The sequence below is a fragment of the Ambystoma mexicanum genome, chromosome 10 (assembly GCF_040938575.1).
Source record: "Ambystoma mexicanum isolate Mex_15411 chromosome 10, UKY_AmexF1_1, whole genome shotgun sequence".
Taxonomy (NCBI): domain Eukaryota; kingdom Metazoa; phylum Chordata; class Amphibia; order Caudata; family Ambystomatidae; genus Ambystoma; species Ambystoma mexicanum.
Genome location: NC_090932.1, coordinates 1,092,923,190 through 1,092,946,925, shown reverse-complemented (window position 1 = coordinate 1,092,946,925; position 23,736 = coordinate 1,092,923,190). Strand labels below are relative to the sequence as shown.

The window sequence follows — 23,736 nt, the reverse complement described above, 5'->3', positions numbered from 1 at the left end:
ACTTTGCCCAGAAATCAGAGCTCGATGCATGTGTCCTCTCCCTAGACTCGGAGAAAGCCTTCGACAGGGTCGAGTGGAGATACATGGAACTCCTCCTCCAAAGAATGGGCTTCGGGCCCATATCCAGAGTTGGGTATCTGCCCTCTACAGAGCCCCCACGGCGTGGGTCCAAGTGAATGGGAGACTGTCCGGATCATTCCCCCTCACCCGAGGGACGAGACAGGGCTGCCCACTCTCCCCCTGCTATATGTCCTTACGATGGAGGCGCTGGCCATAGCAATTAGAGCCCACCCAGACATCAAGGGAGTCAAAAGGGGCGAGGTTGAATTTAAGCTTTCCCTGTTTGCGGATGACATGCTGGCCTACCTGGTGGATTCGGGCTCTTCGCTCCCCCCCTTCCTGGCCCTGGTGTCCACATTCGGGCGCTTCTTGGGCCTGAAAATTAATACTACGAAATCTGTCTTGCTCCCAATGAGATCACTGGACCCTGAGCTCGACCCCCTGGAGAGATTTCATGGGATAGCAGTGGAGAAAAATGCCATGCGCTACCTGGGCGTACTTCTCACCAGGGACATATCGAAACTGGGCAGCTCGAACTATGACCCCATAATGGCAGTGATCACATCAGACTTGAGGAGATGGGGGAAAATGATCCTTTCTTGATATGGCCGCATGACTGCGGTGAAGATGAACGTTTTGCCACGGCTCCTGTACCTCTTCACAGCGCTCCCAGCTAGCGTCCCAGAACAGACCTTTAGAGACCTACAGAAAGCGGTTCGGGATTTTGTATGGCAGGGGACGACACCAAGGACGGGGAGGTCCATTCTGACCCTGCCGAGGGAAGAGGGGGGTTTGGGTTGCCGGACTTTCATCTTTACTTCTGCGCTGCCCAGCTGCGCGTCCTCCTGGAACACATGAAAGAAGGGCTGGGAACATATTGGTCGTACTTGGAAGACATGGATGCCCACCCTCTTAAGGTCCGCGACCTCCTGTGGGCTCCCCGCAAATCGATCCCGAAACACCTGAAAAAGCACCCGACCTTGGGAGTTCTCTGGGACATCTGGAGGGAGGGCCCGCGGACTGCATACCTTACCACATGGCCGTCCCCGATGACCTCTCTCTGGGGCCACCCCCTCAATCTGGGTAGTAAGGGATTCCGGCACTCCCAGGCCTGGTCCGACATGGGAATGGAATGGGCTGGGCAGATGTTCAGAGAGGGCGAATTCTTAACCTACGAGGACATGAGGGACGCTCTCGGGCGAGTGTCTCCCAATCTTTGAGTACCTCCGCCTTAAAGGCATCCTCTGCGACCAGTCATGGGGCCCGAACCTGAGGAGACAATTGACCCCCTTTGAGAAGTTCCTCGACTCGGCAACCTCAAGAAAGGGTGCGGTATCCAGCATGTATAACATTTTAAATACATACAATCTACAGGGCAGAAGGAGCTTCCGCACATTCTGGAATGATCTGGCAGGAGAGGAGATTTCAGAAGACGCCTGGGCTATAATATTTAAAATAGCATTCCATGGGAACTTATTCACCTCAGACATGGAACACAACTTCAAGATTCTACAGGGGTGGCACAGAGACCCGGTAAAACTCTCAAAGATGTTCACAGGGGTGTCGCCAAGGTGCCCGAGAGGATGCGGACAGTTAGGCTCCAGGGGCCACATGTGGTGACATTGCCCGAAAGTCCAGGCCTATTGGGAGTCAGTGAGGGGCTGGATAGCGGAAGTAACAGAGGAACTCCTACCACTAAATCCCCTAACGAGGTTACTGGGCCTCCCCCCGGAGGGAACGGAACTATACCGATACCCAAGGATGTGGGAAACCATGCTGAGGGCGGGCAGAGTGGCTCTCGCTCAGCGGTGGAAGAGCCCGGAGGCCCCCTCCAAGGAGGACTGGCTGGCAAAGGTAAAAAACATGTTCCTGATGGACAAACTAACAGCCATGGTAAACGACTCTGGTTCATTCCTGTCGAACTGGAACGGAGTTCAACAGTCCTAGGGATGGGATGTTCACTGACCCTGTGACAAGACCCCGGCCTGTGCGGGGCAGGACGAGCAAGGTGATGTGCGATAATCAACCTGGGGACCCACGACCCGAGGATCATTGGCCTTCAGTCAACCTGAGAAATGGTCACCACTCGCATCTTCTCCTTCTCATGAGATGCGGAAAGAACATTCAGAGCCTCCCAAGTTGATCTCTTCGGTCTGGACACAAGGTTAGGGGGGAGGGTCAGTGTTGGGGTGAGGGTTAGAGAGGGGGAGGGGGAAGGGATCACCTATTTCCTTTTTCTTCTGTACGTATTTTTACAAAATGCCAATAAAAACCAAAGTTTAATAATAAATAACTTATCATATCATACTAGTGAGTGCAAAACTATTCCCCAAGTTCTACCACAGGAGTGTGAGGCACACACCATTATTAGAAGAGAGCAGACATGTGTTTTGCCATGAGATATAAGGGAGTGAATAGGTCATTTTATCTGCCAGCTAGAGTTAAAACAAAGCTACAGACACAGGCTAAAAATTGTGCTCATCTAAATCTAATTACATCTATCATCTGAAGATGAGTTTAATTTATCAACAGCAAGGATACATAAATCTGTTAAACATTCAGACTGTATGTGGTGCTAAGAAGCAAAGCAAGGATGAGTTTAATTTGAAGGGTAATTTTTAGCATGTGTTAAAATAAAGAACTCCTACTGGCAAAAGTATACTAAGGGAACAATACGTTACCTCTGCTGTGTCGAAGATCTGCTTCACCTCCAGGACGCTTGTGATGTGCCAGGTGTACTTGGAGAAGGTCCCAAGGGGAAGGGCATCTTTTCTGACAAAAGCTGAAATCCAGACAACACAGGAAAGACAGAAATATCACATTTCTGATTAATCCAGACACAAGACAATGCATAAAAGGGGTGGAAAGAAAGACAAAGGGATTAAGTGAATATTATATATCTATGTGTATTTCAGAATTATGCAAATCAAAATAGACAAATCATTTACAATTGTATAGCTTTTGGAACTAGTTTCTTAAAACTATGCAAATCTCTTGACAATCATGCTACAAATCATACAGAATTGTGTGAAGGTTTATATATTTGGGTAAAAGCTTTAATTGGAACACAACCTTCTTCCAGAAAGACAGCTTCTACCACCTATGACCGCAAGGGAGATTTGTGCACAACTCTGGTGAGGGTTGAGGAACTATCTAACCAAAAGGTAAAACAGATTACCCAAATTCTAAGGCAGTAGCAACAGGCACAGAAAGGGCACTATGGAAGAGCGACGGTCGCAAAAACTAGGGTTGGGGGGGGGGGTGGTGGTGCCGGGCGTTCAGATGCATTTCAAAACTCTGGCCCGGTGGATAGATTTTTTGGAGGCCACCCTAGTTATAGTGAACAGGGGGAAACTCTGGGAGCTGGAGCCAAAGCAATCAAGGTAGCATGGAGAGTGGTCAAGGCTAAGTCTCAGGAGAGATGTGTGATGTCAGGGGTGCACAATGAGTCCACACAGTGAAGCAATCAAGGCTTACACTTGACAGTAAGTATAAACATTCTATATTTATTATCGGCCAAGAAACACTATAAAAATTAATAGAGCAGGTAATACTATCACACAATACTACTAATATTAAACATATATACAGTCAATGCAAAGTACACAGTTCAGACAACCTTCCCCGAATACCTGAAAGGGAAGTAACATTTGCACCAACAGTGAACAGGAATAGGAACCCGAACTTGTAAAGTCCAACCCTTAGATGAATGGGGCCTTGTTATGTTATGTTATTTTGCACTTATATAGCGCCTTATATACCATTGGTGTGGTCTGAAGGCGCTGGTAGGTTGAACGCCCTTGGGAACCGAAGTTGAGATCAGTAGAGAGAGTAGAGAGAGTCAAAGGTGCGTGTGAGCACCGGGTATGTGTGCAGCTCATGCGGTATTCGTGTAATAGCTGCTTCTTAGCAGTAGGTGTGGTGGTTGAGAGATCAGGAGAATGTGTTCGTTCTGGCAGGATTTATCCGGAACGGCTGCGGCTGCGTTAGGCCTGAGGAGAACGCCCGGCTGCAGGGTGTGAAACCAGCAGTGTTTACTTAGAATGATGTGGAGTGAGCGGCGAATGTTGGTATGAGAACAGTTATACCGAATGGTGTCATAGTATCCCTGTGTTCTAGTTGAGTGGTGATGTAAAGGAGAGAGTAAGCGTGATGGTGTCATATGAAGGGTTATATGCTCTTTCAAACGTTCCCAAAAGTTCAAAGTTTCCAAGTGGTTTTTGGTGTTGTCAAAACCCTAGGGAAACATTCATGAGGATGTGAAGATCAGTGCAGTCCAGAAAAATGTCCAAGGAGTTTACTAGTGAGTAAAACACTCATCTTTTGGAGGGCTTTTAGAAAAAGTGTTGCAAAAGCTACGAATTCTAAAACAAATCAAAGTTCTTCGCAATCTTTTAAAGTGGGGTGAGAGAGGGGCATCCGTAATTATCCTTACTATTCACAACCCACACTCTAATATTTTCCAGGACTTGGCAGTTCAAGGGGGGTGTGGGTAGGTTTTCCCCGCTGTTGGTTCCGGTCGAAGATGCCCAGGAGCTGCGGGCACGAGTGAAGTTCCGGTCGGGTCCAGGAGTTGTGTGCAACCCTTTCCAGTGGAGAAATGAAGCAGGCATCTATGCAGGGCTCTTCAAGACACTCGATCAGATGTAGGAAGGCCAGTTCCGGCGACGGTCACTGTGTCAGAACTGTCAGAGGTAATGTTCCCTTCCCTTAACTCCTCCTCACCTGCTTCTTCCAATGAGTCTTTAATAATCTCTACCTCCTTCTTTCTTCGATTCTTCCTTGGCTCCTTCTCCTTTCTTTCGTTTTTATGATGTAAGTAGGGGGGTGACTCACCAGCGGCCACCGTGACCGGAAGGTGACCTAGCCTCGGGGGCCCCCACACCCCCCTGAGGAGTAAGCCCCCAATCTCAGGGAAAAAGCCGGCCGGCTGAAAAAACCCTGAGTTGAGATGGTGTCTCTCCTATGCGATGGATTGGCTTTGTTGTGTTCATCTTCTGTCGTGGAAGGGAAGTTCACAATCTGTCCAAAGTTAAGATGTTTGGTTTTGTAACAGGTTGCAATGTCCGGGATCTGATCTTTGGCTGTGAAAGGTAAGTGCCTTTTGTTCAAAGTGATGATAGCTGGTTCTGCAAGACGTTGCGGTAACCTGTAGCACCAGAAGCTGCAGCTAACAACTTCAATAAGTGGCAGCACGGCAAGACGTACGCCAACAAATCGGAACAGAACTGGAACTGATCTGCTGCAGCAGCAACTGCAAGAAGCGGCTGCACTGAGACGTACGCCGCCAAAACAGCACAGAACAGAACTGAAAATGATCCGCCCCGCTGAAACTGAGGCGATCAGACAGCAGACCCAAAGAACAGGAACTCTGTAGGAAGAAGAAAGGGGGGGGGGGGGGGGAGGAAGAAGCGCATAAAAGAAACACAGGTGAGCGAGCGAACTACAAGCAGGAGCAGTAGTAGTATAAACAGTAAGCAGTAAGCCAAGGCTGAAAGAGTTAGCGATAACCCAAAGACGAATAGAGGCCCTTAGAACGGAAGCATAGTAAGGTAGTAGATGGAAATAACAGAGAAAGGTAAAGGTCCGCAAAGTCAAAGTACCAGAACGAAAGCTATGGGGGCAGAGACAGAAGTGCCTCCTCCGTGTGATAAAAGATAAGATACCCACAAGATTTTACCTGTGAATAGTGAATCTAAGTGATTTGCCCGCGGCTGAAACTACTGCGGCTGAAACGTTTGCATGAGAAAGGTGCGAACTACCAAAGGTTTGCACTTTTCTCATGCGTACACATACATAACACACCCATAACACCCCCCCACCCACACCCTCAGCACACCCCCACCCGCAACATCGCAACATAAACAAACTCCACTTACCTTCATCTTCACGCTGGGTTCCTGCAGCGCCAGTTCCCTTTCACTTCCGTGTTCGGGAACCGGCACCACAGGGTCCTTTCCTTTTTTTTTTTTTAAACTGAAGGCTGCCGGGGTGTCCCATGCAACCCCCAGCTCACTATACCATAAAGTGTAGTGAGCGGGGCGAAGCGGAGGACACACCCGCACCCCCTGTTTTTTTTTTTTGTTTTTTTTTTTTTGCAATGCTACCACCAAAGGTTCGAACTTTTGGTGTTCGAACCTTTGGTGGTAGCATTTATTGCAACCATTTTCTGTCAGTAAAATCGTCCTATACCGTGAATAGTAGCCTCCAAGGGTGACAGGAGTAAGTTATAGAAAAAGAGGAATCAGTAAACTGATGAAACGCAATGGAATTGTCCAAGAGTAACAAAGGCGAAAGCATATAGAGTAAGAAAAACTTCGATACAACGCATCAGTGAACTGGTGCGTGTGACGGAAATACGTTCCAGTGGCCATCTTGGAAAAAGCATGGACCGGTAATCTGGAACGTCAGCCACCATGTTAGGTGTATCTCCATCGATGCCATACTCTCCACGGCTGATGCATGACACTGATGCACAGCGACAGCAGTAGTCGCGGAAAAAGAAGCGTTCCAGTCCAGGACCCTTTGGATGCTGGGATGCTAAAATCTTACAGGAAGCCGACTTACAGGACTTGCTGGAGACCCCTTAAGTTCCAGATGAAAATGCTGAACAGCGACGCTTCTGTCGCGGTAACCCAGAATGGAGTTGGTCAGCCCACTGGTTGGCCCAGAAGCCAGGCATGACTCCACCGGGACAGCAGCAAGAATTGTTCACCAGGCCTCTTCAGGATGGGTCCTCAGTTGTCTGCACAGCTACACAGGATACTTGGCTCCTCTTCAGATCTGCTGGAATGGCTTAGCCTAAAAGCAGATAAGCAAAGAATCTCAACCCAACCAATAGCAAGATCTGCCCACACACACACACCCCAGCAGTGGTCCAATCAGGGACCACTGTGAGTGAAACACATGCATATACTCCAGACTTCCTGAAACCAGTATGTGGATTGGGAAAATCCATTCCCAACCCACTTCCTGGGTTCCAACACACATTGCCTACACTAGTCTGCAAAAAAAAAAAAAAAGCACTTCTTTCGCAGGCAAATGCATGACCTTAAGAGGATTTTCCTGACCTAAGAAGGCCAAGGGAAAAAATGTGTGGCATGGCCATGTTAGGACACTAGCAACAGTTTGTAGCCAAACTAGGTAAACGCAAGAGAGTGAACTAAAAATACAGTCAAAATGTAACTGCTGCCACCAGCTTGTCTTTATCCACAATTAAAAGTAACCAAAAACCCTTTCAGTGTAGGTCTAAGGTGATACAAAAGTATCCCCATTGCACTGCATTATAAAATGCATTGTGCAATATGAAAAAGTTACCCAAACAGATAAAGTCAAAAGACTAAGAGAAACGATTTCCCAGTACTGACAGTCCACAGGACTGGTCAGTTTCCCCCATAACTAGTGACAAAAGGCTAGTGGAGTGAGGTTCAAGGCTTCACTGCGCTGTAAAAAGGCAGTATATGTTGTAAAAACAAAAGCAAAATGTTTGGCGGTCCATAGAATATGGAGGGAATTATTAGAATTGTTCTTTTAGAACGCGCTTAATGCCGGCGATTGGTTACTAAGCGCGGAAGGAGATTCAAACCTGTGTTGCGCTGCGCTGTCTTGCTTCCAAGACAAACACGTTGCCCCTGTGCTAGCCCCCTCACCAAGGAAAGTTGCTACAATAGAAAACGTTCCTAATACCAGGGATCAGTGTCACCGGACCATGATGAGAAGAAAGCTGGGAAGAGACACAGATAGCAACCCTTCTTTGACGGACTGAAGGAGACCAGAACAACATCTGTTATTGACAGACCTCGGGACCATGCCCCAGACAGCCCTGCAGGGTCCACGGTTCATGGACCCAGGCTGGGATGACAGTGGGGAGGGAGTAGATTTCTCTTTCTTGTATGAAATCTCCACTCTGTGATGAATCCAATGGAGTCATCACGGTTTCCCTGGCGGTGACCTCCTCCCATGTGACCAGGGGACGGCAGCCGCTACCTGATCCTGACCCTGGGGGTGGCTACATGAGGGCGGATGACATGGGAGGAGGCAACCACCGGGGAGATGTCATGGCTACCCCCCCCTTTATGGAAAATAGAGAAACCTTTTCCCAACAACCTTTAGGCCAAACTCCCATCCCTGGTCTAAAAAGTAAAAGCTTCAAGAATACCCTTTTCAGTTCCAGTTCCCCTTTATTTAGAACTTGGTTTTCATATGGAACCACAGAGAGATTTTCCAAGTACTATGGATCAGTTGACATCAATGGACACCAATTCCCACAACCACCCCAGTACTGGGACGATGAGGATGAAGGAAATGATGCAAAGCAGAAAGTGCCTCAAGTTCATTGAAAGTGCTTGTTGTTGTCAGAAAGCCCCAGTCCGCTGGACATTTAAAGATGGAAACCAAACTATTGGGAGAAGCTGTTCAGGAGAAGATGTTGAATCTCCCTCAGAGGCACGTGGAAGCTGGAGGTGTGGCGGAGCAATGAGGCACAGGCTCAACCACAGCCATGAGGGGCACGCTTAGCATTTGAATGTGCACGCCTCATGACATCTTGTCTCCATGACATTAGCACACAGTTTATCATGATTGGAAATGCAATACAGAGATAATGGAGACTTTTTGTCTCTTTGGCTACCTCATTGTTTAATTTAAACTATACTTTGCTTACACAACAAGAATAACTAGATATATATATATATATCTAGATAGTGATAAAACTTTGTTAAAGGGACGTTATGGTTCCAAGTAAAACCAAAAAACCCTTGGAATTCGCCAGTTATGGTAAGCTAAGCAACCATAACTCGCGCCACCACCGTGCACTGCTAAGCCAACACCCAGGACATCAAAGATGACATCACAAATGTCATTGATGACATCACTGATGACATCACATGTCTGACTCCCCCTTTTTTCCTTTCCTGACATATCTAGGCCACATGATTTTCTTCAGTAACAGTCAGGAACTAAAAATTGTAAATGTACTATATTCGTAGACTTATCCTTCAAGTATGTTCTTACAATAATTCCCTTATGGTCCAGTCATATCATATGAAACATATACATAGGGGAAGACACAACCTTGAAAGACGGCAATCCTTTTTGTGCATTAAAATTATCAGTAGATTTATCAGCACTCTGTTAGTTTTGATGTTTTTTTATTTCTGTACTTTCCCTGTATATACTCATATTTTATATGTTGTACTCACACTATTTTCCTTAGGGTCCAGACACATCATGTGATATATATAGATAGGGTAAGTAACAGCTTTGAAACAGAGCAATCATTTCTCTGCATAAAGGTAATCAGTTAGGTTATGAACACTTTCTGCTACTATTGCTGTTTTTTTTCTTACTTCAATTCCCTTGTATATATTCATATTTGTATGTGGTGTTGTCTCTTTGTGATTTGTCTATAATAATGCAATTATGTAGTAAGTGGGTTTTATTACCTACTTATCACAAGTTTCACTGTACGCAAAACTGTAATATGAAAACAGTTATCATTTCACTATTCAACATGGCAAGCTTATGAATATTGCACCTCCATCGTGTATGCTGCACACAATGCCTATGTTTCTACATGAGTACCTTAGTATACTGGATGGAACTTCATAATAGTATGCTATTTATATCAATGCATTGCTTAATACACTGATTAAGACTTGATATTTATTCCAATAATCTTTGACACTTTTTTTTATTAACATTACACTAAGAATCCCTTGTACAGACTTTTCATGAAAGGTAAATGCACATGTGATGTCATCAGTGATGTCATCAATGACATTTGTGATGTCATCTTTGATGTCCTGGGTGTTAGGCTTAGCAGTGCACGGTGGTGGCACGAGTTATGGTTGCTTAGTTTACCATAACTGGCAAATTTCAAGGGTTTTTCTTGGAACCATAACGTCCCTTTAACAAAGTTTTTTCACTGAATTTCATTGGTTTTTAGCAGCGCAACTTAACCACAACGTCCCTTTAACAAAGTTTTTTCACTGAATTTCATAGGTTTTTAGCAGTGCAACTTCACAATAATGACTGACTTTATATACATGTCATATCGAACTGACTGAATCTCTTCTACTGTACTTGATGTCCGCGAACTCATTTAATGTTCGGACATGTTCGAAGAACAGTACCACTACCTAAAAACTCTGGGGGGGTATGTTTGATTGTTACATCATAACATAGGAACATTTAACAAATTCAAAAAGGAGCACACAAACACATTATATGTACTAATACATAAGAAATGTAACCCATATATGCAACACACTAACCATTCATTTAAATGCACTATGTTCTAAAATGGAATATACCACAAGAAGATAAATTGGCTTCCAACATAATTACCTCACAAACACGACAGAACTGAGAACAAGAGAAGACCCACTGAGTACATAGGACATATCTTACCTGAAATAGTAAGTGTACTTAATTTTATTCATATATTTATAAACTTTCTGTATTAGATAAAAAAAAAATTTATCTTTTTTTTTTTCTCACAGAAATGTCTAGTACTCTGGAATGGCTAGAGGAGCATTTCCCACATGAAGAAATGTCACAAGATAGTGAAACTAATGGTAAACACTTTATAATATAAACCATTTAATTATTATTATTTTGTGTATATATATATATATATATATATATATATATATTTATATTTTATTTGTACAGAGCATACCAAAATAGAAAATATTTCAGAAAAATCTGTTATGGATAACACCTTTCACAGTATAGAAGAAAAAATGGATTTATTGTTGACTAATTTTAATAAATTGAAAACTTTTGTGGAAGATCATTTTAAACCAAAATCCTCGTACCATTGCCCCACAAGTACTCTCCATAACCCAAAACGTTTTGATGAGACTTCCATTCCTTCTTCACCTAATATCAATCATGTTGAAACCCCCAATTCCCAAATATATGTTAAATATAGTTTAATTTTTATATTGTGTTGTAAATAGTTTCGTTTTTGAAAATTTTTTTTAAACAATGCAGGTGTCCGCGGACAGAGCAGGTGTTCTGAAATGTTTGTAAATAAACGAAAATGGAGGTGTCCTGAAGGACACTATACCTGTTCGTACTGTTCGCTAGCAAGTTGAAACTGTTCTAAGAACACACGTGGTGTCCTGAAATGTTCGTAAATAAACTAAAATTAAAGTGTTCTAAAGAACACTATATCTGTCCGTAATGTTCGCTATCAACTTGAAACTGTTCCAAGAACACAACTGGTGTCCTGAAATGTTCGTACATAAACAAAATTGGACGTGTCCTGAAGAACACTATATCTGTCCTTACTGTTCGCTAGCAAGTTTAAACTGTTCTAAGAACACACGCAGTGTCCTGAAATGTTCGTTTCACATGTTACGCATTTTTAATTACTTCAGGACCCGAACAGTGTCCGAAGAACATCAACGCGCATGCGCTAACCAATCTCTGTGCATTTGGTGTCCTGCGGACATGCGCTTCCTTCGCGGACTTGTTCGTGAACTGATCATATGACCGCGCCCACGCTGATCACGTGTTCTGAATGCGGATACTGTTCGTGTCCCCGAACAATTTAAAATAGTACATTTTCAATGAATCCATAATATATTTAAATAAAATCTCACCATGGCACAAGTCCCACATAGTAATCCTGAGTTTCTACATACCTTTTGAAACTTTTCGAACTTTTTTTGGTGTTCGATCTGTCTGCGGACAGCGCGCACAAGCACCCCTATAAAAGACCACGCCCTAGAGCTTATTCTCATTGTGTTTCTGGCGATTCTTCAGAACACAGCGATTTTTGCTGCCACCTGCAGATTACACCATCATCGAGATGGCATCCATGGCTGAACTACTGCCACCTGGTGCTGCACCTGCTTCAGCACCACCCCCATCCCCAAGGGCCTGAAGAGGGGAACAGGAGTGAGGATGCAGAGGAGGAAGAAGAGGATGATGAGAATGAGGTAGAGGAAATCCCTACTACACGCACTAGGCGCGAGTCTTGGGTGTGGTGGTTATTTACCATTCATGGGAATGGTCCTAAGGCTCGTGCGAACCGCGTTACCTGCAATGAGTGCAAAATGATACTCAGTCGTGGGAAGCACGGTAAGTACAGCTTTGGGACCACTACTATGAGCCGACACCGGAGGTCAATTCATTCTGGGGCTATTTGCAGGGTTGTACCTTGCGAAGAACGTAGCAGGTTGATTTCCTCTACTTCATCCTCTGTTTCTGATCCTGTCACCACAAGGACCACCTCTGTGGGACAGCATCTTCCTCAAGCTGCCTCACAGGCCATACAGTATGCTGATGACCCTTACCTTTCGAGGGTCACAGTTGTATGTATGTACTGTGACACAATACTCTGCAGGGGGGGGGGGGGAACAACTTCGTAGTGCTTTTGAGACTATCGTCTCAGAGCACGAGAAGATCTGCTCACTACCCAAATAAAACCCACACTACATCTTCCTCCCTCAGCTCGCCCTTTCTTATCCCTGTGGTTAGTGTCCCCCCCTTTACCTTCCTTTCCCCTCCACTCCTAGTGTGTCGTGTATAAAAACAACCAAAAAAAATACAAAATAACAAATCAAAAAAAAAATAAGGCTCTTTTCAGAGCCACCTTTCACAGTTAAATAGAAGTGAAAATAAATGAAGCAGGGCCCTTTGTATTTTTTAGAAGTCCGCGGACAGATCGCAAACATTTAAAAAATTGGGTTGCTACCCTATCACAAACATTGCAATTTTCTCTGGGAGGAAGTGGTGGCTCTGAAAAGAGCCTTTGGGAGATGTTTGTAAGTCAAAAATTATAAATGCTTAACACCTACTTCAAAATGGATGTTGTAATTCCAAAAAAGGTCGCAATGCATTTTGTACATTTCTCAGAAAAAACTGGCTTGCCACCATAAGTAAGATGGACTCCATCTCGTTTGTACTACAAAACAGAATATTTTCATTGTGAAAAGAAGACATGCCAAAATCTTTTAGAAAGGCACAAACAGCTTTATTAACACTGCGCCTTGCTTTTTCCATTTGTGGACCAAATGAAGAAGAACGAAGCCACATTTGTCTCTGCGAAATCTGTGAAAATATCACTTGAGAATTAGGAAACATGTCCATAACCTTCCCAAGTCCTTCTTTCATAGCAAATTGCAAACAAATTCCAGTCACATGTCCTAAACTGTTCCCTCCACAATGAATTACAATTATGTCTGGATGTTGCTCTGTCTCCAAAGTAGCACAGAGAGGTAGCAATTCCAACCACTTCATTCCACGTACTCCATGCCAGTGTACTTCCACATGTGGGAATCCAAGATCTACAGCTACTCCACAGCTTTCTGCATGCACCTTCAACCAATATATCCATGAATCTCCCAAAATCCATACAATCTTTTTCCTAAAACACACAGACATAGCTATCTGCTGTTCTCTCAGCAAAAACAGTATATGAGAAACTCTCTTCTGGCACAACACACCCACTAAACTTTCCTGACCAATCCCTTTCAGTACTCATTCTCATTTGCATGACTCCTGAACCCAAAAATCCCCGGATGTTACTCCTGATATCCGTGAACTACCGCCATGTCCGCGGACATATCGTAACATGAACAGCCCTTCTACCATTTCCACTTCACTCTCTCTGCCATTCCCTCATTGGATGTAGCTAAGTAGTCACATGACCATGCACCAATCACATTCAAGACCTCTACATCTAACTGCATCATCATAGATCAGCACTGCAAATGTACTGTGAATCTCTCGGAGTACAAGAGTCATATCATTGGCAAGCACCATCTACCAGAAATACTGTACAAGTCTCCAAGATTTCTACTTGCAGCTCCATGCATATGCACGAACACAAACTTCAGGTATGCATATTTTCTGTACAGTAGAGAACACATTTTGAAACAGACTTTTAGCTTGTGTAATCTGTAAAATGAATGTACTGTATTTATTTCAATTTCCTAAAATCAACTATCACTTATAAACTTTTATACTATTTACTTTCTTTATACACACACTCTCAAATCATGTTAAACTAACACTTTTTAAATAAAATATATAGACTACATATATTTAAACAAAATTGCATGCAAGCACAATCTATGTTTAAATCTTTAAAAAAATACTTATACAATTTCATATTTTTTGTTTTTATTTATTTATTTATTTACTTTAATTTAGACATGACATTGAGGCGCTATTACCTAGAACAACTTAGTTACAGAAATAGTGGTATTCACTGGTATATTATAAATTTCACAAGACATAGTAAAGATATTTTTTTTGCTACAGTTAGTCATTCAATACAATTTGTTCATTAAGAACATATCATATGTACTGAACTGATGCAATGTATCTTATGTAAATAAATTAGTTTAATGGTTTTGAAGCAGGCGCTGAGGATTTCAATTAAAAAAATCAATATCTAAATTAAAAACAGCGCTATATACAAACAAAATTACTAATTTGAATCTTTTACAATTGCAGTGAAGACCAGTCTCCTGAAAAGAAGCAGCCGAATTTGAAGAACAAATAAGAACTAAGAAGTTACCTGTTAATTTAAGAAAAAAAGTAAGTAGAATATCACCATAATATTTGTATTATTATTCAAACATACTGTAAAGTTAATACAAACTATTTCTGTGCCTAAACAATAGAGATTGTGTACCATTTTGTCCAAAAATCTCCATGTCTTAAACAGCGATTTACAGCCAGAATGGCCCACAAATTCCTATTTTTGGACACACAAATTACCCAACTGAACCGCTACAATTTTCATATTATAGAACAAACAACTGTTTTAATTGTATACATTAGATTTACTATTTGTACTTTTCCACACAACTAGCTTACTTTTTGTCATCTGAACCCCAGTTTAGTAACACATAAATTCAAGAATACCTATCCCTACTAGTTATCACACACCATTACATCCATCTTTATCATCTTACTCAAACACTCATGCACACAGCACACATACATTGCAGAACACCCCAACCCATACCTTGTTTATTTTTTTCAATAGACCCTAAAGAATGCCTACCAAAAGTCAAGTCCGTAGAAAGCAACGCAGGAGTAGAGCAAACGAAAATAAAAGTGTCCAACATAAGCATCCATCTCTTGCAGAATTTGTAAAATAGCTAATACAGTCATTTAGTGAAACACAAGAAGTTTCAAGTACAAAACCTTTGCCTCCTTTATCAAAATGTAAAACAAACCAAAAAACTATTAACAGAAAATCAGCTATCACCACAGATAAAACTACTTCTTTAAAGCAAGCATACCAAGAAAGGTATTTTAGCCAAAATGTACTGTCACAAAGTCCTTCAAAATATTATAAAAACAGGAGAGAAATCAGGCTCAATGCTTAAAACCTATCGTAGGAAATTAATCTTAGAAGCGTTGATGGACAGTGCAATTCTTCTCAAAAGAAAGTTATTTATTTTACTCTTAAACAAAATGAAACCACTAACAAAACTAATAACTAAATTACAAAAAAGACTTCTCAATAACCGAAATGTCAACAGAAAGAACTTCTTAAGTATCTGCGGAGGTGAATGGAATCACACTACGAGCACAGAACCATATTTTAATGAAGAAGCGTACAAACAAAAGCAAACAAATACAATTGCCATACATAGCAGTGGTCGAGGTTATGAAAAAGTGAATAATACCATAATGGAACAAGAAGTACTCCTTACAAAAATATGCCCTGAAAACTTAGAATTACCCCTCCATTCAACTGAATCAGAACGTCTAGTGTCAAATGGCCATGCACGTCAATGTGTAACAATGTTTCAAATCTTTACGCCAATTCCTCAATAAATATGTAAAAAGCAAAGAGACAATCAAAATTAAATTACTGCAAAATATGGATACCTGTCCAGTGCGCAAGTACACAGTACTACAAGGACATTCATTGGCCCGCATTACAGGACCTACTTGTAAAACCACTTTCCATGATATCAAAAGGATATCAACACATCATTCAACTATAAGAAATCTAGTCTATAAACTGTACTATGCTAAAAGTCCTGCTTTAGCACTAGCACATTTAAATAACATCCTTTTACATGGTACAGCAAAAGACCTACTTGAAGAAATTGACTATATCCAGAAAAATATTTTGGAAGTGAAAGCCATTTACAGAATGAAATAGTTTTAAACCAATTAAGCAACAATTCTACACATGGCAACCTTTTGCTAAACACATACAAAAAAGAAATACTAAAATTTAAAAGTACATCAGCTGAAGTACCAAACCATGTATGTGTATGTTGCCGTAGAACTTTTTATAAAAGTAACACAAAAACTGTAGATCTTTCATACAAAATAGAAGACAATGAAGATTCTAAATGGTTTGAATTAGCCCTCTACCTTGTAGCAGAAAACAAATACGAAATAACGGACCCCTTAATACTTTGCAGTTACTGCACTACAAAACTTGACAACAACCAAACTCCTTCACGTGCTATCAGAAATAATTTGGAATTATAACCAGTACCAAAACCCCTACAACAACTTAATTTATATGAGAGCACCATAATTCAAACAGTAGACCCATTTCAAGCAATAATACGCCTTCAACCAAAAACAGCAAAATTACCTCCCTCTGAATTGGTAAAAGGCATTAGTGGAAAAGTAGTTTATTTACCATTAGATCTAAAAGAAAATGTGCATACTCTAGGAGTGCAACATCCAATGCAGCAATCTTTAATTATCTTAGTAAATGGAGTACCTACAAAAGACAAAAAAAATATGGCAACAGCTGGTAATTTACATGAAGTTAGACAAGCCTTCCAATATCTTAAAGAGAATAATGAATATTACAAAGAAATTCACATTGAAGAAAACTTGAAAGATACAACTGAAATAATTCAAGAAACAAAAGAAGCTGGTCAATTTGAGCTACTAGATCCTGCTACAATATCAAATACTTTAGACCATTATACAATTCATCCTTTGCACTCTAATGACACCATAGAAGATGTACTGGAAACGTACCAAATGCGTCAAACAAAAGGATCGCAAATCAGCATATGGGAAAAAAGTATAGAAGCACGTGCTTTTCCTCTACTCTTTCCTACTGGCAAAGGAGGAAGGTATGATGATAGTCCTATTCAAATATCAGCTTCAGAATACCGCTCATTATGGATGTATTCTGAAGATCCACATTTTGTCTAAATCTGGGAATACATATTCCACCTACTCTTTGAAAGTGAACTAGCAACTTTATGTTACGGAGTTGCACACATATTAAAATCAGGATCACACTTTCAAAATATGACAGCTACACAATTATTAGAAAAAGTGCAACAAAAAGGATGAGGTTTTACAATCAAATATTACAAACCTATTAGCAAATATGCGTGGTACTAAAAAGTACTGGTTTCGACGTCATGGAGATGTACGTTGTATGATCAGAAACCTTGGCCCACCCACTTGGTTTGTTACATGAAGTTGTGCAGAATATGCATGGGAAGATTTACACGATTTCCTACGCATATCAAATAAAAACAAAACAAACAGATATACTAACACCTGGATAACTTTGTTCTTTGGATCCTGTTAATGTTTCAAGATATTTATACCATCGTTTCATTGCTATGCTACATTTTATTTGTAATAAAACTGTTCCTCCCCTTGGAGAAGTGCAACACTTCTTTTGGAGAAAATAATACCAAGCCAGAGGAGCACCACATATCCACATGCTTTTATGGATTAAAGATGCTCCTAAATTTGGTCAAGACAGTGATGCCACTGTTTTACAGTTTATTGAAAAATATGTCACTTGTGAAATTCCATCAGAAGCCACAAATAGTGATCTTCATGCACAAATTTTACAATTTCAAAGACACAAATGTGGAAAATATTGTCGTCGCAAATATAAAAACAAAGGGAAATACTACACCAAATGCCAATTTGGTTTCCCTAGACCAGTTACAAATACAGGTCAAGTGAACAACCTCATGTCTTTAGTTAGACATAGTGTTAAAGGTAAGTCACCTAAAATACATATTACATAAAAAGAAGAAGAACAATATATCAATGTTTATAATGCAATCATTGCCCACTTATGGAATGCAAACATAGATGTGCAGTACATTGCAGACAATTCTACTGCAGTTGCACAATATGTCACAGCATACATAACTAAAGCAGAAAAGACAGAGCTCCAAGACCTCTGGAATGACCTGTCATCAGATAAAACAGTGTCTCAGAAATTATACAGCTTCGGCATAAAAATGCTCACCCATAGAGAATGTGATTGTTTAACTGGTACTGCATTGTATGGTAAATCTGAAAATATAGTATGGCTAAGTCTTGGTCCAGCTAAATCTAGAAAAAAAAGAGTTCTAAAATCATATGAAGATATAGAAACAATAGCCAAATGTGATCCCAACAGCCAAGACATTTTAAAAAACAATTTATTGGACACATACTACCCAAACAGAAGTAATACCTTGGTAAACCTGTGTCTATACCACATAGCCCAAAACTACACATACAAAAATAATATGAAACCGGATGAAAAAAAAGGTAAACAGAGTGACAAACTGTGAAGGCAGCTTAGTTAAACTCACTAAACCAAATTTAATTAATCATATCAAATTGTCATTAAAGACTCCTCAACATAAAGAAGTATATTACATGTCCCTGCTACAACTCTTCAAACCATGGAGAAAAGAAGAATACATACTAGATAACTATGACTCATATGAGGATGCTTTCAAAGCAAATTAAAGCACTATAACTGATGTAAACTTTACACAATACAAAAAAATGTTGCACAATGAACAGCAACACGAAGAAGAACTCCCAACTAGATAAGGATACTCCCGACAGTGCTCAACCTTCTGTAACAGGAAGCCAAGACCCACTGGGAGAACCACTAATAATCAATGAGGCAGAATTAGTTATGATAGAAGTAGAAAACACCATCTGTCAGTATGAAGAAGACAACTATGCTACAATCAAAACTAAACAATGAGCAACGTAGCATTTTTCAAGAAGTAACAAAACAAATTGCACATGGTGTAAAACATGAAAATAAAGAATGTTCCTGCCATAATTATAAACCTATACTACTGTACGTCAGTGGTGAAGCTGGTTCTGGCAAAACATTCCTAATCAAAATCATTAGTAAGTTCCTTCAACAATTGACAAACAAACTGTCAGCTGTTGTCACTGCCCCACAGGTTTAGCTGCCTACAACATAGGTGGTGTTACATTACACCGATTACTACTATTACCAGTAGAACACCAGTACAAATTAGACTATTACAAACTTTCTGCAGAAGCTGTAATGGAACTACGCAGAGTATTGAAACAAATGAAAATGCTTCTAATAGATTAAGTGAGCATGGTCTCCAACCTGATGTTAGCTTTGATTCACCTCAGATTAAAAGAAGTACCCAAAACAGACTATGAAGAGCTCTTTGCAGGAAAACACATTATTGTTTTTGGAGATCTGCTTCAATTAACACCAGTAAAAGGTGAGCCTATTTTTAAACCATTAGGACACAAACTCTGCCGTAAAACTGTTGGCAGCATTGGAAATGTCAACCTTTGGCAACATTTCCAATACAGAGAATTAACAGAAAACATGCAGCAATCTGCAGATCTCACTTATGCCAACATTTTAAAAAGTATCAGAGTTGGTATACTTTCTAAAGAAGCAGAAGCAATATTGAAAACCCGGCACATTAATGCACTTTATGGCAATAATGCATGTGCTACAGATGTTATGGAACAATTAGCCCACAAAAATGTCAATTGTATGGTCTTAATGCCAACTCTTGCAAGCCGTTTCAAATTCAATGAAATCATGCTAAGTAAAGAAATGCAACCAATCATGGAAATTAGCGCCACAGACAAACTAGATGTACATGGTATGACACTACCCATGTGTGACCAAGCCACAACAAGACTAAATAGTTTAGAAAAATCAAATCTCAAACACAGCAGGCTTAGAAAAGATATGAAAATTATCCTTAAATTGCAGAGTAATGCGTAAACGTAACCTTGAGGTGGACCAAGGACTAGTTAATGGAACACTGGGTACAGTTGTTAAACATACCCACGCGACAACAAAATTCAGTTTGTCAATATACTCTTTGACAAACTTTCAGAAGTAAAAAGGATAGGACGCTCAACAGCTAGATTCCTTCTCTTCAAAGATATGTATGTTCGCAGAAAACAATTTTCTCTAACTCTTGCATACGCAGTCACGATTCATAAATCACAAGGTCTTACCCTAGACAAAGCAATGATAGATATTGGTAACACGGTCTTTAAAGAAGGCATGAGCTACGTAGCACTATCACGGGACGGTCTATTTCTAATCAACTTTGATGCAAGTAAAATAAACACTGATATTCCTTGCATTTTAGAATACAATAGACTTCGCTCACTATACACCCCCCACCTAAACACATATTCTGTTCTACAAAAAGTAAAACGTTATAAAAGAAAAATAAATCAAACAGAAATGCAACAGGATGTCACTGCAAATCCTCCAAAGAGAGTAAAAGAAACTAATACTTCATCAAGTACCACAAGCAAAAAAGAATCAATTAGGGAAAGTAAACCATGTACTTCTTTAAAGAAGGAAGACAAACTAAAAAAAAGCAGTTAGATACAGAACTACCTGGACCATTTAAATTCTCAAATATAGTTGGTGTTAAGTTGCTACGCAATGTAGCAATGAATATTCTATTTCAATTACCACCAATTGCTGACAACATTTACTTACAAAGTACAGATCCATTGTGCATGCAGATGTTAGTACTTCACAGAAATGCAGCAAACAATCCTGATAACACATAGTGTTTATGGAATAAGACAAAAATTGGACTACTGTGCTGGAATGGTGAAATTCACTATAAACTCACAGGAAGATCCACAAGAATGTCTAATGTACTTAGTACAAGTACTGGAAAACAAAAACATACCTATAAATGAAATCTTCCAGATTTCATACATGTGGAAACATACATGCACTCTCTGCAACAATGTGACACTAGAAGGAATCCCCAATGAACGCTTCATATATATATATCAATACCAAATTGTGAATCCATTCCATTTCAGCGACTTGTACAAAATGCAAACCATGGTAAATTATCTGAATTTCAGGTAGAGCATAATCCCTCCACGTTAGTAATACAAACACATAGTAAATCCATAATACTAATGCTTCTACGTTACAATGCAGATGGTACCAAAAACAACTGCAAGCTGACTGGATTCACACATGGTCAAATATCACTTGGTAAGGAAACCTTCACAACAATAGGTATAATCTACCACGCAGGAGCCACAACCAATTCAGGGCACTACACTGCATATATAAAAAAAATGTGGATGGTTTGAATGTAATGATAGTACCATTACTCTAAAGTAGAGATTACCAGCACATCTTACAAACGCTTATTTGATGTTCTTAAAACCAAAATTTGACAACTAAACTATATTTAAACCCCAAGTAAACTTGTGTTAAAAAAATATAAACTGTTGGAATACTCCAAAAGCTATCTAACTGCTCAAAGATTCTACAACAACTAATAAGATAAATGAATACCACTAAATTAGACCAAAAAATACAGTTAGAATACGCCAATTGGTATCTAACTGTCCCAAAATTTTTACAATATCCAAATAGATAAATCAATACCACCAAAATATATAAAAAAAAATAGACAGAATACACCAATTGGTATCTAACTGCTCCAAAATTTTATAATATCCAAACAAATAAATATGTTAGTGCTCCAAAAAAATGCAACAAGCCAAACGATAAAGCATTAGCCAGAAACAACAAGTGAACACTGAAAACAAACAAACAAATAAACTGTAGCATAACAGAAAAAGGTTTTTTTTTTTTTAATCCAATATGGATTTTTTTTTCTCCCACAGACCCAATGATTTTAGCAACAAACACAGAAACTGAGCAAATTGCACAGTACTATGATTTGTAATCTACTAAATATGAGGGTCCAAAAAAAAAAAAGTATGTTTATTATACAATGTAATAAGTCATTACAAAATACTAATACCAACATGCTATTTTCTTTTATCACAGAAATTAACAAGAAATACATGTACTCCGGTTACTAGACCAAACAGTAAGTATACAATAATAAGGAGAACCATCGCAGCATATCACATCCATAGTATCCAATACCTTTGTTCCTTATACATTTGTTTTTCACCCAAAGTTATAAGCAAATATGAATGTGATATGCTGCGGTGGTTGTGGCCAGGGCATAGAGTCTTGGGTGCATGGCCAAATGGCCATGCACCCAAGACTCTATGCCCTGGCCACAACCACCGCAGCATATCACATCCATAGTCAAACATTTCAACTATGGTCTATGGAAACTTTTAATGTCCGCGGACATTATGAGTGTTCTTAGAACACTTTCAACTTGCCAGTGAACAATACGGACAGCGTTTTCAGGACACCCCTATGAACATTTCTGAACAACGCGAGAGTTCTTAGAACACATTCAACTTGCCAGCCACAACCACCCATTCATATTTGCGAACATTTCAGGACACAGCGAGTGTTCGACAACGTCTTCAGAAAACCCCCATTTTGTGCATTTGCGAAGCGGACACAGATATCACTAATTTTTTTTTACCTATTTTTTGGTCATTTTTTAAAAAACTACTGGACGGATTTTCACCAAATTGGCAAAAGCACGCTTTCGGACCAAGCCGCTGCTCCTGGTCCAAATTTGGTGAAAATCCGTCCAGCGGTTTGGGCTGTAGACGCAAGCAAAATTATTTTCCCCATTCAGTCTATGGGGAAAAAAAAGTTTTGGGACCCCCCCTACAACTTTGCCCCCCCTGGACGAATCCTCACCAAACTTATAAGCCGCCCAAAAAGTGCTCTTCCTATGGAAACACCAACTTAGCCATAACTACATGGCCACCACTGTGGCCATGTAATATCATTTTTCTCACAGAACCTGAATTCTGAAATGATTGCATATATGTGCACATCCTTTCGGCTACAGAAGATTGCAGGTACTTTGAAGCCTTCCTTTGGTTGTAATTTTTGCTTTGAAATGTTGACTTTTTCTTATGTGTACTTGTATCATGTAGCTATGCAGTTGGTAGAATCAGGAACCAGGAACCTCGACAAGCAGAGCACCGTCAACCGGTGAAGACAAACAACCAGCAGCCTGAACCGAATAGACGAAATAAAGAAAGAGAAACACCACTAAGACAACTTATTTTTTTTTAAACGATATTTTATTAGGTTTTGTATGTTCAATACAACATATGCATTAACACATTAAATTCTTCATTACAACATTGGCAAGGGACTAATAAGCTATTGCATTCTTTGGTAGATGGGATAATTGGATGTGTTCTTGCATCCATGGGTATAGTTTGTGCCGTCGGGGTGGAGATAATATCTGTTCCTTATGAGCTGTGCCTGGGGATAAATGTCTAATAAAGTGGAGAGCACTGAAGCCATCTGGTGAGTGGAGGTCTCCTGGTGAGGGCTGGGAATTTTGCAGCATAGTCCATGAATGGGTCCCATGTGTTCATGGTGTGCCTTCAGTTCATTTTCTAGTTGATCAACTTCTGATTCCAATTTGGTTGTTGCCATGGTCGATATTCTTTTTTGTTCCACCCCTGCACTTACCAGGGCGCCTCTGACTACAGATTTCA

General features: G+C 40.4%; 1 protein-coding gene across 3 annotated transcripts in view; it reads right to left on the bottom strand.

Moving 5' to 3' along the window:
- C10H2orf42 (chromosome 10 C2orf42 homolog) overlaps positions 1-23,736 on the bottom strand; it is a 324,716-nt gene that overhangs the window by 75,440 nt on the left and 225,540 nt on the right. For all 3 annotated transcript variants that reach the window (XM_069618917.1, XM_069618918.1, XM_069618916.1), the window contains one exon: positions 2,742-2,842. In XM_069618917.1, coding sequence (XP_069475018.1) covers positions 2,742-2,842 — 101 coding nt within the window. The remainder of the gene's footprint in view (positions 1-2,741; positions 2,843-23,736) is intronic.